This window comes from Mercenaria mercenaria, chromosome 17, assembly GCF_021730395.1.
Source record: "Mercenaria mercenaria strain notata chromosome 17, MADL_Memer_1, whole genome shotgun sequence".
Lineage (NCBI taxonomy): Eukaryota > Metazoa > Mollusca > Bivalvia > Venerida > Veneridae > Mercenaria > Mercenaria mercenaria.
In genome coordinates, this window is record NC_069377.1 from 41,947,774 (window position 1) to 41,964,594 (window position 16,821).

Consider the following 16,821-nt stretch of genomic DNA (forward strand, 5'->3'; position numbering starts at 1 on the left):
TGGACATGATACTATACACTGGACAATTTTTCAACGGTTTTATGTAACATTGCCCAACTGCTGGGATGTTATACAGCACAATATTGGAATAAATAACTAGCAATGAGACACAAATTCTGAAGAATAACATTAAGTTCCTTGATTGCTAAACTGCTAGAAGGTGGCTTGTATTAAATTCAAAAGTGATATTTTAGCAAAAATTACAGTTTTTACTTATTTTATGCTGGTCCCATGTTCACAAAACAATTTCAGTCTCAGCTGAGACCAAAAATGTTTTGTGAACATGGGGCCTGGTCACAGAATTCTGGCTACAACAACCAATAGCAAAACAAACATGTTTGTACATATATTGTTGTAGGCATACAACTTCAATCTAGGTGCACAAAAGTCTACTGCTTTGGCAATGTAGTCCTACAATTACATTCTCAAATGTTACCAACCATAAAAGCTTGGAAACTTATCCCCCACCCCATTTTTTGTCTGAAGAACAGATAACATTTATACTTCAGTGTCCATCATAAAGGTCCAATAAGAAAATCTGCAAAGCAGAAAACTGTTCAATCAAAGTTAACATAATAGATGCACTCAAAGATATAAAGGAATTTAAAGAGGATAAAGAAAATATTTTGTTAATACTACATGTAAAAGCTGCTACAGGAAAGGATTTCATATGCATAGTTCACATTCAAGGTCTATCTAATAGAAATGTATACATGTACAGTAAAATTGAAAATTTACCCAATATATAACAAGAGCTGTTAGAGAACAACAACGTTTGACTATTCAAATGCCTTGTCACTTAAACATATTAAAATGATGAAAACAGGCATAAAAAGTACACAAGAGGCAACAATTCTGAGTCATAACACTTCCCTGTCATGATGTTTAATGAGATAACAGATTACACCAAAAATAATGCTGTTGAGAAAGGGGATGAAACACTGAGATACAGATCAAAGGCCTGAATGGCCTGAGTCGGCTAATGATTGATGTACTGACAGTATAGTCTACCAGTTTCAGTTTGTTTTTAGTTTTTTTCTTAAAATTTCATAACACAGCTCGATATTTACCCAAAATATTATATCCGGATATGATTACACTTTTCTCCAGTTTGAACAATATATTTTACAAATTGTGATGATACGAAGACATTTAGCAGCAATTGGCAGTATCTGACATTGAAGTTTACGGTTAAATTACCTCTTACTTAAATCTTTTCATAAAAAAGTTGTTTCGTTTCGCCAAACATAGACGATCTACTTTCGATTTAAAAAACTACAAGAAAATACAATTTAATGTTTCGCCGATTTGTTTATTTCTCGAAAAACAAGAATTAAAATCATTTTTATTATCAGTAGTAACTAAACAAACCAGTAAGAGCTTCTTCTTCCGATAATTTATCCGTTTACTGACTGCAAAATTCGACGCACGCAAAGTTTATAGAAATCATACGATGCATGTTTACGTTCAATGTGGGAGAATTAAGGCTGATCGGCTATGTTACCTAACGCATCCAGACGATTCAGATTTTGTTTTTGAAAAAGCATTGTGTGCGTTTCTGTAATTTTATATACGTTTTTATACGCTTAGAAATTATTAGACATGCGTATTTGCATTATTTCTATATGTAATTTACGCTAATACGCATCTTATCTGGAGACCTGCTGGAACTATTTTTTGTCTTTCGCTGGATGTTACCCAAGCTTTGTAAGCCTGCGCAATTCTTAAAATGCACATTTATGCTTAATGAGTTACATTCGAGAATTGCACAATTACAAGTCATAAATATGACAGATTACATCGTATATTGGTCATAGCAAAGGGAATTGACACATCTTAACTTCATTCATGCAGTGAACTGTTTGAAGTTTGAGAAATCTAATGGAACTACATCCCTTCACTGTGTTATTTGGTCCATTTAGACTTAGAGAATCGCTGGATAGCAAGGACTCGTCAAAACGATTTCATCGTTTAGCCGACTCAAAAAACAGAGTTATGGGACCTTTGCTTAGCTTGTCACTGGGAAACGTGTGTTTACATCTATTTTCATTACTGAGATACTAGCTTACATACAATACTAAGCCAAAATCAGAATGCTGTCTATGACGAATGGGAGAGTGCAATAGCTTTACCTATTATACAAATAATCAAGCTAAAAACATGGAACATCAGACTGCTTGAAAGACAGACCTGGAATGTATAATGTGTGGAAGTTTCATCAATAACATTAAAAGAAATTTCCCTTCCCACATATAGCCCCAAAACACACATACAAAACATAAAAAAAAATCAACATTAAAGATATAATAACAATCTCATGTCATTTTATCAATTCTTCTTTGAACCTTTTCATAATACATGTATACAGAATGTCATTAATCAGAATATTTTGAAATGACTGTCAATGAATTATTTACAATGTTATTGTCTTAAAAAAGTTTTATGATCAGGACTGATTTCAGCTAGTCCCCTTAGACTTTATGTTATGGATACATTACAATTGGCAATTCCGTTCTTTTACATATGCAAATTCTGCATTGTTTGTAATACTGGTTTTCAAGCCATTTGCAAGAATAAGCTACAAGATATCAGAATAATGCCAAAATAACATACAAAAATAAGTAATCACGAAGATATTGCAGATTGACATTAAGGGTCCGTTACCATTAAACTACATAGAATAAATGCTTTTGGATGAGGTTATACCATGTCTTTATAAGATATTATCAGTGTTTAACCTCTATATGGCATAGACAAGCAATTAATATTGTACCATTTGTATGAATTACACTTTAAATAAGTTATCTAATTAAACCCAGATTTTGCTAACTATATCTATGTACACATAAAATGTTACAGAAAATTAAGCTAAGTTTTACTTGAAAGATCATAAATTATGCCCCCAATCAAGAATTGAGCCGAGTCATGGGAAAACCAACATAGTGGCTTTGCAACCAGCATGGATCCAGACCAGCCTGCGCATCTGTGCAGTCTGGTCAGGCTCCATGCTGTTCGCTTTCAAAGCCTATTGCTATTAGAGAAACTGTTAGCGAACAGCATGGACCCTGACCAGACTGCGCGGATGCGCAGGTTGGTCTGGATCCATGCTGGTCGCAAAGCCACTATGTTGGTTTTCCCATGGCACGGCTCAGTTTATCAGATTTACTACGTTTTTAACCTTTAGCCTGCTGGCAGCAAGTGATTTAACCTTTAGCCTGCTGGCAGCAAGTGATTTTGCCACTGCAACCAGAGCAAACCAAGATCAGCCTGCACAACCGTGCAGACTGATCATGGTCTGCACTGTTTGCTATTCAGTCAGTAAATTTTCAGAGAATATACCTCTGAATAATAAGTCGTACTCCCCATATTGAATGATGGACTAGTTCATTTTAGAAATTTAGCAGGGTAAAGGTTAAACTAAGCAATCACAAAATACCCAACTCTTACAATTACTTTAATAACTCTTACTACACACAAAACCAGTTTTGTACATGTATATCATACTTCAAAACTACAAAATATGTTTAGCACAATTATAAACATATACCAATTATATATACAAAATGCCGAATGATATAAATAAAGATTATCACAGAAAACGCTCTGGAAAATCACACCAGAAATGATATGAACAAACTCTAACATTTAGTGTACAACATTAAGCTTAGAAAAAAAATCTCTTCAAACACTTCATCTGTTGATCAAAATACATTTAACTTACCAACAGAAATTTCTGTCTGTCTGTTACTTATAAAACTGAGACAAAAATATTTTCACATTTTACAAACTAAATACCAAAAAAATACAATACTTAAAATTTAAAATAGCAAAAACCTGCTCACTTTGAAATAACAGCTAAATCTATTTTGGATTAAAGGTACAGCATTACATTATTCAAAGTGACAACATCTAGAAGAGATTAGCTTTTTACATGGTACAATATCTTAGTATGTGTGTTTCACATCAGTTGTTGATTTAAAAGGGAAATATGTATTGCACAGTACACAGAGTTTGAGCAAACTAGAATTTGTTCATTTCATACAGAACCATGACGACGATAATGAAGAGTATTATGGCAAGTATCGTCATGACAACATCTGGTGTGAACAACCAGAGCAGGAACCGTCATACGGTCTCCATACCAGTATGACCTTGACCCTCTCTCTCATCATTTGACCCTGAATTATTTGGAGATCTTCGTCTTGATAATTTTTTCTGAGCTGCTTCAATCTACAACAACAGGATAAATAGTCATGAGAAATAATTATGATTTACCAGAAGCTGATCTTATTACATTTAAAAAACAATCAACAAATCATCTGTCAGTCTTCATATTTAATTTTTTTCATACCTTTAGGTTTATATCACTCAACTGAAAATGTATCAGTAAAGAAGAGAGCCAAAATGTCACAGAAGCCTGTCACAGCAAATTACTTTTAACACTTAAATACTCTACGTACTGGACAGACTCTCCTGCTGGTTATCAAACTTATCTAAGATAATATACCCATATATATTGCGAGAAAGTTTGATAAACATCTAACAAGTACTACTTAATATGTCATTTAGCAGAAACTGCCTGTTTGCAATTTTAAATAATTCAAGGTCCATAACTCCAGAGCCACTGGGACATTCTAGATGGTTACCAAACTTGGCAAACATAATATGCCAATAATCTTTGTTATAAAAGTATAGTGAACAGTGGATAAGAACTGCTCAAGTAATAAAGCAGACAACTTTTGTGGAGGCCAACTAGTCACCTGTCACCCCAGATGTTCCCATAAAACACCCCACTTTAACGGGCATCAAATAATAATCCAAAACCTTTTTAAACTTAAAAGAAGCAATGAAAAGAAAAAACACTTGATCTCAACTGACCTTATCACCAAAATATGAAGCAATAGTAAACACCACAAGTAGCACTAGAGCAATGTGGGTCCAAAACTTCAACCAATCTCTGTACCTTCTCCTACAACAATATAAAAAGTTACTATTCATATTTCAAAACTAATACAAATAATGACACATTAAGTATTTTTTATTGATTTCTTATTTCAGGGACATTTGTTGGGCATTATTAACAGCAACAGTAACTGTAAGTGGCTTTAGGTTTTTTTCTGAAGAAACATACAGTAAATCAGTGATGTTCTTTGGAATTACATGTATGAAAAGTTATGTTTGAAGATTCTGTATTTATATCCCCTTAAAAGCAAAATTGTTCTCCAGTTTAACTTTGCTTTCTGATGCTACAGCTATACAATGAACATAGCTTCCTTCAAAGAGACATTATTTATCACTTGCATTGATTGTTTTCCAAGGTTTTAAATCCTAACAACATATTTTAAGTCATATAGTGACTTTCCAGTTATAGACAAGTATCCCATGTGCCTCTGCAGACAATGTTTCAGCACAAACTCGGGGCACCTGGATAGAACCTCAAACCAACCATAAGTCAGCTGCACAGCTTCCCCACATGACAGACCGCTACATTTGAAGTGTGGTTCTGCACAAACCTCAACAAATCTGTCTCTTATACTGAATGACTGAATGTAATTGATACAAAACGTGAAATAATAAACAAACAAACCATTCTCTCAGCTCATCAATATGGGTAAATCTATTTCTGTAGTCTCGGGGTAGTTCGAACTGGGACTGCAGTGGGAAAAGGGACTCATAGAAGTCAGCTAGAATTGCTTTCACTGTGCGAGACTGTTCCAGTGAGTGGTCTATGTTATCATTCAAACAGATAAATTTCCTGCAAATATACAAGATTTATTTGAAGATTTGATAATCTTTCCTTGGATGAGGAAACTTGTTTCCATGTTAACAAACACTAATATCTGTAAATATGCCTTAAAGATTTGAGGATTTAAGTATCTACATAATTTTCAAAAAGAAAGTCTTTAAAAAACATGAATTTTTCATGCAAGATGAATTATTAATTTTAGAGAAATTATTTTTTTATAAATTACGGGTATGGAAAATAAAACAACCATCCTGTTCAGGCAAGAAGCAGCATTTCTATTTAATGCAACAGCACTCAGCTAAACTAACTAGTGTTCCTGGATTCCCTACAAACTGTTCTCACCAAATAATTGAGAGTTTTCCCACATAATTAAAAAGGGGAGAAAAAAATGTTTTCTGTCAAATCATCGTGGAGAGAATTGGCCTTTTCTAGTTATCAAACTTGTGAACTCTACTAACAGTCTTGTGCTCTACCTGCGGTCTGAACAAACCCTAGTTAAGTTACAAATGCCAGTAAGTCATGTGCATTTAACTGTTTTTACATAAAGCAGCAACATACAATTATATGCAACTCACTTTGGTTTCTTTCTGATGTCATCTAGCTGGCCTACCACTGTAGATACATTTGATTTAATCATCTTGAAAGCAATCTCCGAGTCGTCTACTTCAACATGCCTGTAACAAAACATCTTAGATAAATGTAAGCTGTCTTTAAACATGATATATAACCAACAGGTAACATGGACTACAAAGCTCTTGTGTCAACAACAAGGTATCAACTATCTGATTTTTACATAGTCTTATTTTACTTCCTGGAACGACCCTTTAAATATAACGTGCAAAGTATGGAAGTTACCAGTCTCATATTTTGTGTCTCTGGTATCACAAAGCCAGTAATTCAACCTAGACCTCCTGCACTCAATGCAAATACTCTGCCACAGAACTCACCAGTTAGCCAAACCTTGTTTAAACTGAACCATTACCAACAGTAAAATAAAGAGTCTTTAAAATGTGATATTTCATTTCCTTACGTTACAGATATACTGAAAATTATGAAAGCATTTTAAATGTCACTGTGCAGAGTGATCTACACTTACTTGTATTTATTTTTTGGTGGAAAATTACTCTTTACAATATCAGCCACCTCTTTACAGTTGATAAACATGTTTCTTGTCACCTGAGGCTACAAAAATAATAAATCTAAGTTTACTTTTCTTTCAATTCATGAACAGTTAATCATTGTGAATAATTTTATATAACCATACCCTTAAAAATTCAAGTGAAAGCTAAGACTTGATCATAAATAATGAAATAATCAGTTTTACACTTTCAAGAATCTAGCAATTCTGAATCCTCTTAAACTGTAGGATAAAGATGCATTTAACTAAAATTAGTTTTGTACTTGTTTTTGTATTATATCATACAGTACAGGACTATTTGTCCAACGTATGTTAACCCAAGATGTCCTTTTGGAAGCATCTAGAAATATAGTTGTGCAGTGACCCCGACTTCCTTGACCTAAAGATCATTGGACATTTAACAATATGAGCAGCACCATGAGAAATCAACATAGTGCGTTTGTGACCAGCATGGATCCAGACCAGCCTGCGCATCCGCGCAGTCTGGTCAGGATCCATGCTGTTCGATAATGGATTCTCTAATTGCAATAGGCTTTGAAAGCGAACAGCATGGATCCTGACCAGACTGTGTGGATGCGCAGGCTGGTCTGGATCCATGCTGGTCGCAAACGCACTATGTTGGTTTTCTCATGGCGCGGCTCATATCATTCAGTATCTTCAAACATTTACCATTTCCTTTTCATAGTAAGTTTCCAATGCTGTGGCATCTGGCTGTTTTTGCTCTGATATCGGTAATTTTTTGGAACAGTTTACAAAAGTAAACTCTAACTTTGACAATGTCTGAAATGTAAAAACATCCATTATAATGTACCATACATTCAGAACTCCATGTAAATACCATCAACCCAGAAATAATTTTGCTCAGTTAGAAATTTTGATCAATTTGCAAAATTTGTCCTTGAAAAAATATTAAAATAATCAATTACTTTTAAGAGACATATTTACATCTTACACAAATTTATTAAACATTATGTTTTTAAATTTCACAAATCTTTTACCACTTAAAGAAAAAAAACTAGAAATGTGTCCATGGGACACAGATGCCCCCACTTCATGACAAAGGACACAGATCAACTTTGGGAAAACAATATGTTGCTATATCTTCGTAATGACTGTAGGTAAAATATTTTCGGAGCTACGCGCAACAAAACATTAAAATGACATTTTTTTCCTAGGTCGAGGCCATAACTCCTACAATACTGAATGAATCCGGATGTGAAACCCCAGGTGCACAACTGCACATGCTGACTAACATTCCTGTTAACTTTGGTGACTCTAGGGCAAATACTTTTGGAGCTACGTGTGACAAAACATTAAAATGACCAATTTTTAACTAAGTCAGGGGCCATAACTCCTACATGACTGAATGAATCCAGACGCGAAACCCCAGGTGCAGAACTACACATGCTGACCAATATTCCTGTAAAGTTTTGTGACTCTACGTCAAATACTTTTGGAGCTAGGCGCGACACAACACTGGTTTGAAGTCAGCGACCTAAACCATTCGGCCAGAGGCCCCACGATGTGAAAAACCTATACATATACTACATACATTTGTTTAGCATTGAATGACAAGAGAATTACTTACAGCTAGATCCAGAGGCAACTCGTACAATCTAGTGGCTAAGGTACGTATCTCACGATCCGACAGTATTCTGAAAATATTATAATCACTTCATATTTATATAGAACAATAAGAGATCAGAAACTGCATGTTCAGTTAATTACAACATTAGCTTTTATTCATTTAGACTTTAAGGGAAGTATTTTAAAACTAGAGTTTAAAATGAAAATATCATATTTTCATATGCTATAAATTTGAGATAAATGCTGTATCCATGATAACAGAATCCTGACCCAGAAAGATACACCTGGTAAATACTATTTTTTTTTGTTTTGCAAGGTTTAGTCACACCAACATAATTAGGTCATACAGCAACTTCTCCACCTTTTGACGGTGAAGAAGACCTAAGGTGCCTCCTCTGGGCACTGTTTCAGGCATTGACAGGAACTAGAGTAGAACCAGGGTAGAACCACTATACATCTGTAAGTCAGCTGGATGGCTTTCTCGCATGAAGAATTTTACATTTTAAGCTAGGTTTTCAACCAGTGAGCCATGTGAAACACTGTGAATTCTAAGAAATCAAGTGTATGTGAATATGAAGAAGGAAACTGTTAATAAAGTTTACAAAAGTGAATAAAAGGTACATCTATCAAAGACTGCTTCAAACGCAAAGAAAACAATATGTAAACAAGAGGACCATGATGGTCCTGAATCGCTCACCTGTCCCCACATGACCCAGTTTTGAACTGAGTATGACGTCGTTTTTATTCTATTACTTGACAAAGTGACCTAGTTTTTGAGCTCATGTGACCCAGTTTTGAACTTGACCTAGATATCATCAAGATAAAAATTCTGACCAATTTTCATGAAGATCCATTGAAAAATATGGCCTCTAGAGAGGTCACAAGGTTTTTCTATTATTTGACCTACTGACCTAGTTTTTGAAGGCACGTGACCCAGTTTTGAACCTGACCTAGATATTATCAAGGTGAACATTCTCACCAACTTTCATGAAGATCTCAAGAAAAATATGGCCTCTAGAGAGGTCACAAGGTTTTTCTTTTTTTAAACGTACTGACCTAGTTTTTGACCGCAAGTGACCGTTGCAAATTTTACCTAGATATCATCAAGGTGAACATTCAGACCAATTTTCATGAAGATCCATTGAAAAATATGGCCTCTTAGAGAGGTCAAAAGTTTTTTCTATTTTTAGACCTACTGACCTAGTTTTTGACCGCAGTTGACCCAGTTTCGAATTTGACCTAGATACCATCAAGATGAACATTCAGACCAATTTTCATACAGATCCCATGAAAAATATGGCCTCTAGAGAGGTCACAAGACTTTATTATTTGACCTACTGACCTAGTTTTTGACTGCACGCGACCCAGTTTCAAACCTGACCTAGATATCATCAAGGTGAACATTCTGACTAACTTTCATGAAGACCCATTGAAAAGTACGGCCTCTAGAGAGGTCACGAGGTTTTCTATTTTTAGACCTACTGACCTAATTTTGGACTGCATGTGACCCAGTTTCGAACTTGACCTAGATATCATCAAGATGAACATTCTGACCAACTTTCATAACTTTCAAAAAATGTGACCTCTAGAGTGGTCACAAGCAAAAGTTTATGGACGCACAGACGACGGATGCTACGCGATCACAAAAGCTCATCTTGTCACTTTGTTACATGCGAGCTAAAAATGTAATTCCGACTAGACCATTTCAAGTAAAAGAACATTCCTTATTTTTCTATACATGATATGAAAATAAGAACTAATAGTGGTACTATAATGCTTACATGAGAATTCAAACTAAAAACCTGCTGACAAGAGCTTTCTCAACATGAAACGTACATAACAGGTGAGAGGCAGAACAATAAAATTATGGAAAACAAAACTGAGCCACACCATGAGAAAACCAACATAGTGCGTTTGTGACCAGCATGGATCCAGACTGCGCATCCGCACAGTCTGGTCAAGATCCAGGCTGTTTGCTAATGGTTTCTCTAATTGCAATAGGCTTTGAAAGCGAACAGCATGGATCCTGACCAGACTGCGCGGATGCACAGTCTCGATCCATGCTGGTCGCAAACGCACTATGTTGGTTTTCTCATGGTGCAGCTCAAATGAGAATTTCAAAGAAATATATAGCATACTTGGATTTATCTGTATCCATCTCATCAAAGACGTCTGCTGCAGTGATGTTCTGTTTAACTCCCATCAAGTAGTAGAAGTATGAGAAGGCAAACTGCATGTCTTTAGAATGTCTAATCTGGTGGGAAGATGTCGCTTCCCATTCTGCAGGAAACCTGATGAATATTAAGCAAATGTTGTCATTTGTTCAGCACTGCATTTTTTTATAAAAAAAATTTTTCTCAGATTTTCCTGGAGTAAATATTCATTATGTGTTGTATGTTACTACAAGCATTATTTCTGGCAGGCTTTACCCACCTCAGAAACATGCTCCAGCTGATCCAAGCAGGTCCTGAACTCAGAGAGTAGAATAGCAATTACTGATAAGGACTTAGTGTTGTCATTCATAAAGCATAGAGGTCCTTAAAGGATTACTAATAAATTTTATAAAATTTAATGTTGTTTTGACTAGGGAAAACATAATCTTTTAGAACCAGAAGAAATATTTAATCATAAATCAAAGTGATAACTTATTGTATGCTGCAAAATGATTTAATTTCGTTCGCAAAAAATGTTAGTTTTTGTTAAAACTATTTCATGGGGTGTAGGTGGTTGCTTAAATTTGTGGATTTCAAAATGTAAAGATAAGATAAATAGGAATTTCAGTTGTTCCTTGGGGCTAAATAGAAACTACCAAAAAAAAAAAATTAGTTCCTCTGTGATTTTTACTAATTTTACAGGACACTGAGTAAATCAGCATACCTAGCTTGTAACTCATACATGATGTTTTTATCAATCATATGAGGCATATGTCCTGGAACCTTTCTTGCTGTGTAACCAAACGCTTTGTTATACAGGGAGTTTACATGGCGTAGCGAGTCACCAAATGTATCCAGTAACCGTCTCCTCTGGTAAGCTGCTGGCTGGAATGTCTCCTGTGATTCTTTCTTCTGTAAATGAAATATACACATAACTGTTTGATCAACATTTTCTGTAACAAGGTTTTTTCTTCAATTTCTCTTTTAATTTTCAGACAATACCATTCATCAATCTATATCAAATACTTCTTGAGCTAGGCGCGTCACAAGGTGAAAATGTGTGTTTTTGACTATTTCAGGGGACATAACTCTGGAAATAAGGGGTGGAGCCAGACGAAAAATAGGAGGTGCTTCTAAATTTTCTGAAAATAAATGTTACAAACCTTCTGTAATTCTGCCAAACTTCCCTTCTCCCATGGAAATAATTTCACAGAATCGGGTTGTATATCCACTGCAGATATAAAACTTGTATTATCCACAACTTCACTGTTAGCATCCAGCGCATTAATATATTCCTCATTAAAATTCAAAAGCCTCCTTCTAGGACCAAGGTTCACACCCTCTTCCTGATTCTTACTCCTAACTTTTTGTTCCTCCAAAACAGCTCCGTCCACATTATGTACATCAACATTTGCCTTATCTTGGTCTTTTGAAACCTGATCTTTGACCTTGAAATCTCTAACAGGTTTTATAATATCTTCTTGAACTTGATGATGTTCAACAGTTAGCTCCCCTGGCAACTTTTTATGACCATCTGCCTGCCTCTCTTGCGACTTTTTGTAACCTTCTACATTTCCAGTTCTCGCCAATTTCAGGCGACTCTTTTCAACTAGTATGCCCCCTATAGGCTTGGCATGTACAATAGGTTTGTGAGATTCGTTCTCTGTATGGTTATATTTGAGGTAGTTTTGATAGGCCAGCCACAGTGACCTCAACCTGATACTGTAGCCAGTCTCTGATAGCTCCTCTGAAATAAAATATTTGAATGAAGTTGTAGCTTTAGTTCATATTGTTTCCTAACATTTCTTCTAGTATTAAGTTCCATTTCAAGCAGTAAATCAAATGCTGTTTTTTAGATTCCTACTAAATTTCAGCTAGCTTTGTACAAAATGCAAAGCAGAATATGGAATGGAATAGAAATAGAACAGAACAAGAGCTCTTAGAACACAAAATGCCCCCCTTGATGCATTCAGTAATTGCACAAGGAACAGAAATTATATGTTCACTGTAAACAAAAGTTCTACTGTTCTGGTTCAATGTGACCTTGACCATATACATGTACCTATTGACCTCAAAATCAACAGGGGTCATCTGCTGGTCATGATCAACCTTCCTGTTAAGTTTCGTGATCCTTGGCCCAAGCGTTCTCAAGGTATTGTCCGGAAAGAGTTTAACTGTTCCGGGTCAATGTGACCTTGACCTTTGGCCTACTGAACTCAAAACCTATAGGGGTCATCTACTGGTCATGACCAACCTCCCTATAAAGTTTCATGATCCTAGGCCTAAGCGTTCTCAACTAATTGTCTGGAAACGGTTTAAATGTTCCGGGTCACTGTAACCTTGACCTTTGACCTACTGACCTCAAAATCAATAGGGGTCATCTGCTGGTCATGATGAACCTCTCTATCATCTTTCATGACCCTTGGCCCAAGCATTCTGAAGTTATCGTCCAGAAACTGTTTAACTGTTTCTGGCCAATGTGACCTTGAACTTTGACCTAATGTCCTCAAAATCAATAGGGGTCACCTGCTGGTCATGATCAATCTCCTATCAATTTTCCTGATCCTAGGCTTAAGCCTTCTTATTGCCCAGAAACCATTTTACAGTTCCTGGTCACTGTGACCTTGACCTTCTACTGATCTCAAAATTAATAGGGGTCATCTGCTGGTGATGACCAACCTCCCTATCAATTTTCATGATCCTAGGCCCAAGCATTCTTGAGTTATCATCCGGAAACGGATTGGTCTACATTACGACCAACAGACAGACCGACCGACCAACAAATGCAAAACAATATACCCCTCCTTCTTCGAAGGGGGCATAAAAAAGAAAAGGAATATTAATAGAATTGAACAGAACAGAATAGGAATAGGATAGAATAGAACAGAACAGAACAAAACAGAACAGAACAGAACAGAACAGAGAACAGAACAGAACCGAACAGAAGAATAGAATTTAATTGATCATATGACCAGAAATTCCATTTGCCTGGCATAGTTTCTACATGATGCCCACTACCATTATGTAATGTAAAACATATTACTCTTTCAAAATATACACATCAAACATTGATCTGTTTTAAAAGAATTTACAACAGAACAAACCATTTTTCAGTTCTTGTTCGAGCTCTATAAACTGTTTCTTCAGATGTTTTGGAAATGGCACATCTGACATATTACTTGGCATATCCTTCACTAATAAAGATGAATCTGGTGTTGGTGATGGATGAAGGATATAAGGTTTCCTGAAATACATAAAAGCGTTTATTTGCAATTTAGCATTACCATGACAACTGAACTTTGTAAATTAAAAACATAAATACCATGAGAAGGCTCCTGGTTGTTTTTTGTTTATATTGTGTTTGATATTACATCGAAACAATTATAGGTCATATGGCAACTTGCTAGGTTTAATGTTGGAGGAAGACCCCAGATGCACCTCCTTGCATTATTTCAACACAGGTGGGCACCGTGGCAGAACCATCAACCTTACGTAAAGCCAACCTGAACCCACACAGTGAGGTGAACACCATGGCAGAACCATCGACCTTACGTAAAGCCAGCTTAAACATACGCAATGAGGGTCATGTTGCTCCTGATTGATTTAGGATCATGAGTAATACACATAATTTACACGTCTTTTTCTATCCAGATTTAATTGTTTTTTGGAAGTAACTAACTTTCCTCTAAAATCAGACATCTGAAAACATTTGTGATATTGAGGCTTTTCATCCTACCCCTGGCTCACTGTCTAAAGCTTTCTCTTTGTAGGTACTGGTGAATTGCTAAATATTTACATTTAAATTCCTAGAAACTTACAACTCATTATCAGGTAGATCAACAAATCTGACCACTTCCTCTGTCACTGTTTTAGTTGCATTGGTTTCCTTAGAAACATTCTTCCCAGACTCAGACTTTGTGATGTTCAAAGGTTCCACTTTCCTTGGTAAAGTGTCCACTTCTAGTGTGAAATTCAACTGAAAGTTCAGCAATATTTTCTCAAAAAATTGATTAAACTGAATGCAAAACTGAGTTTTTTCACAATTTGAAAATGTAAAACTGAGTATTTTCACTAGATTAAAAGTGTTTTTGTTTTTGTTTAATTGAACCAGTAAGTAGTAGAATATTCATGATAAAAAAATTGTGAAACATAAAGCATGATTAAATTTTATAAATATCATCGCATTTTCACAAGTATTTATTTTCACAAATATGCACAGCTATCCATAATAGTAAAAATTAATCCCCCACAAATACTTCAGATTTTACATTAGACAACTTCCTTCAATATTTGCATCAGGAAGTCCTTTGTATTTTTGAAGGCAGTCACATCTAGCAACAGCTGGGTGTACCACTGTTGGAAAAAAACTAGTGAAAATACAACTACTGCTTATACTACTAACAAATATGTTGGGAAAAGAACTTATAAATAATATAAAGTTTTCTGCTCCATCTTGTATCTTATATGCAAGTAAATTATTTTTTGCTTTTAATACCAAGGAGATAAATAGATCAATAGTGTTTAAGACTGGGAAATAGATTTTAGTTTTGTGTGATTTGTTGGCAAATAAAACACGGTTTTGAGTTCAGATGCGTAGTAATCTAATCACTAAGGTCGAATGCCTGAGTGATTAATTACGACGCATCTGAACTAAAAAACGTGTTTTATTTGCCAACAAAACATGCAAAACTAAAATCTATTTCCATTCTAACATGTTTGAATTACACCAGGAAGGGATACTAATCTGGAATCCTTTTTTAGGCGTAAATGGATGCATTACTTCCCTTGGCGCTAAAAGTAGGTCATTTTCGGAAACGTGTTTTAATCGACAAGACAATATGGTAAAATCCTTCTTTGTTTATAAAAGAAAATCTTAAAAGTGTTAGAACTTAAGATTCATAATGATATATTAAATGTGCCTACTGAAAATGTAACATTTGCTAAGTTTTCAGTAGCCAATAGAAAACAAAGTAAGTGTTATCAAACAAAGGAACTTACAAATATTTTTGTTGTTTTTGTTGGGTTTAACATCACAAAGACAAACCTGTAGGTCATATGGTGAGTTTCTAGCTTTTGATGGGTGAGGAAGACCCAAGGTGTGCTACCAGGTATCATTTCACACACAGGCCAATGCTGTTAACCAGCTGGATGGCCGGATAAGTGTTTGTATGTAAGAACAGAATGTTTTTTTACAATAGCACTACCAGTACTTATTTAAGAGTTGATGTACCTGTTTAGTCTGATTCACCTTCCCATACTCAACAGTAAAGTTGAAGCTGGTTTTGTTCATGTTGGCATGTAGCACTACTGTTAGAACTCTGAATTTCTTCGCCACTGCTACTGTTCTGATAACCTTGTTATCATCGTAATACGCATTATGCAATGAGGTGTTTTTGTCTGACAGTATATACGACAGGTTGAAGAATCCAGTATATTGTCCTGTAATGAAAGACCGACTTTTATTAATTGGACTACACTACACTAGTAATAGGTATACTTCAAAGAAAAATCGGTCATAATACAATATTGAGTGCAAATACCTTATTAATATAAAGAAATAATAAACAAAAGAACCATAACTGGCATTTCCCCAGTAAAACTGCACTACTCCAATAGCACTTAACTCAAGTGCAATAAAAGCATTTCATCAATAAACAACATCTCATTTAGTTATCATATTTAGCAAATTTCCTTTTATGTTCTTACGAGAGTTCAAGATGTGTTGTATTTGACAGATATTTGGTAAATGTGTAGTATACCTGGAGGCAGAGAGTAGAGTGTCTGGTTAGGCAGAAGCATCATTCCATGTATATGACTGTATTTATCAGTGCCACAATCACCTGCATCAAAACCACACTCCAGTACATTACATGCCTGAAATAGAACATTTTTGGTTTACGTCACAGTGATATAATTTTAGGGAGAAGAGGCCACCTGTATGTGTGTGCCGGGTGTACCTTGGTAGAAATACTGATCTTCCAAAAGTCAGCTACATAACCTTTTCATATGACAGCAGAAGAATGGCTGGAACATACCTGAGCGAGGGAAGGCGATTCAAAGTCAGAAACTGCTTCGCCACAAGATTTCACTACATTTCCACTGACGTTTTCTCATGTTCTTATTTACTGTTTTTATAATAAGCCAACACTAAGAAACTTAAGCTTAACTAACGATCCAATTTGCAAACTGTCAATACT

General features: G+C 35.4%; 1 protein-coding gene across 2 annotated transcripts in view; it reads right to left on the reverse strand.

The window, feature by feature from the left end:
- Positions 1-3,126: 3,126 nt before the first annotated feature.
- The window catches only part of LOC123536730 (N-acetylglucosamine-1-phosphotransferase subunits alpha/beta-like), a 54,802-nt gene continuing 41,107 nt past the window's right edge, over positions 3,127-16,821 (reverse strand). For both annotated transcript variants that reach the window (XM_045320112.2, XM_045320111.2), the window contains 15 exons: positions 16,384-16,498; positions 15,855-16,063; positions 14,443-14,600; positions 13,729-13,868; positions 11,788-12,371; positions 11,349-11,536; positions 10,610-10,762; positions 8,473-8,539; positions 7,554-7,664; positions 6,843-6,928; positions 6,322-6,420; positions 5,588-5,755; positions 4,879-4,969; positions 3,209-4,230; positions 3,127-3,178 (listed from right to left, as the gene is read on the reverse strand). In XM_045320112.2, the coding sequence (XP_045176047.2) occupies positions 4,126-4,230; positions 4,879-4,969; positions 5,588-5,755; positions 6,322-6,420; positions 6,843-6,928; positions 7,554-7,664; positions 8,473-8,539; positions 10,610-10,762; positions 11,349-11,536; positions 11,788-12,371; positions 13,729-13,868; positions 14,443-14,600; positions 15,855-16,063; positions 16,384-16,498 (2,274 nt within the window). In that variant the 3' untranslated portion in view covers positions 3,127-3,178; positions 3,209-4,125. The remainder of the gene's footprint in view (positions 3,179-3,208; positions 4,231-4,878; positions 4,970-5,587; positions 5,756-6,321; positions 6,421-6,842; positions 6,929-7,553; positions 7,665-8,472; positions 8,540-10,609; positions 10,763-11,348; positions 11,537-11,787; positions 12,372-13,728; positions 13,869-14,442; positions 14,601-15,854; positions 16,064-16,383; positions 16,499-16,821) is intronic.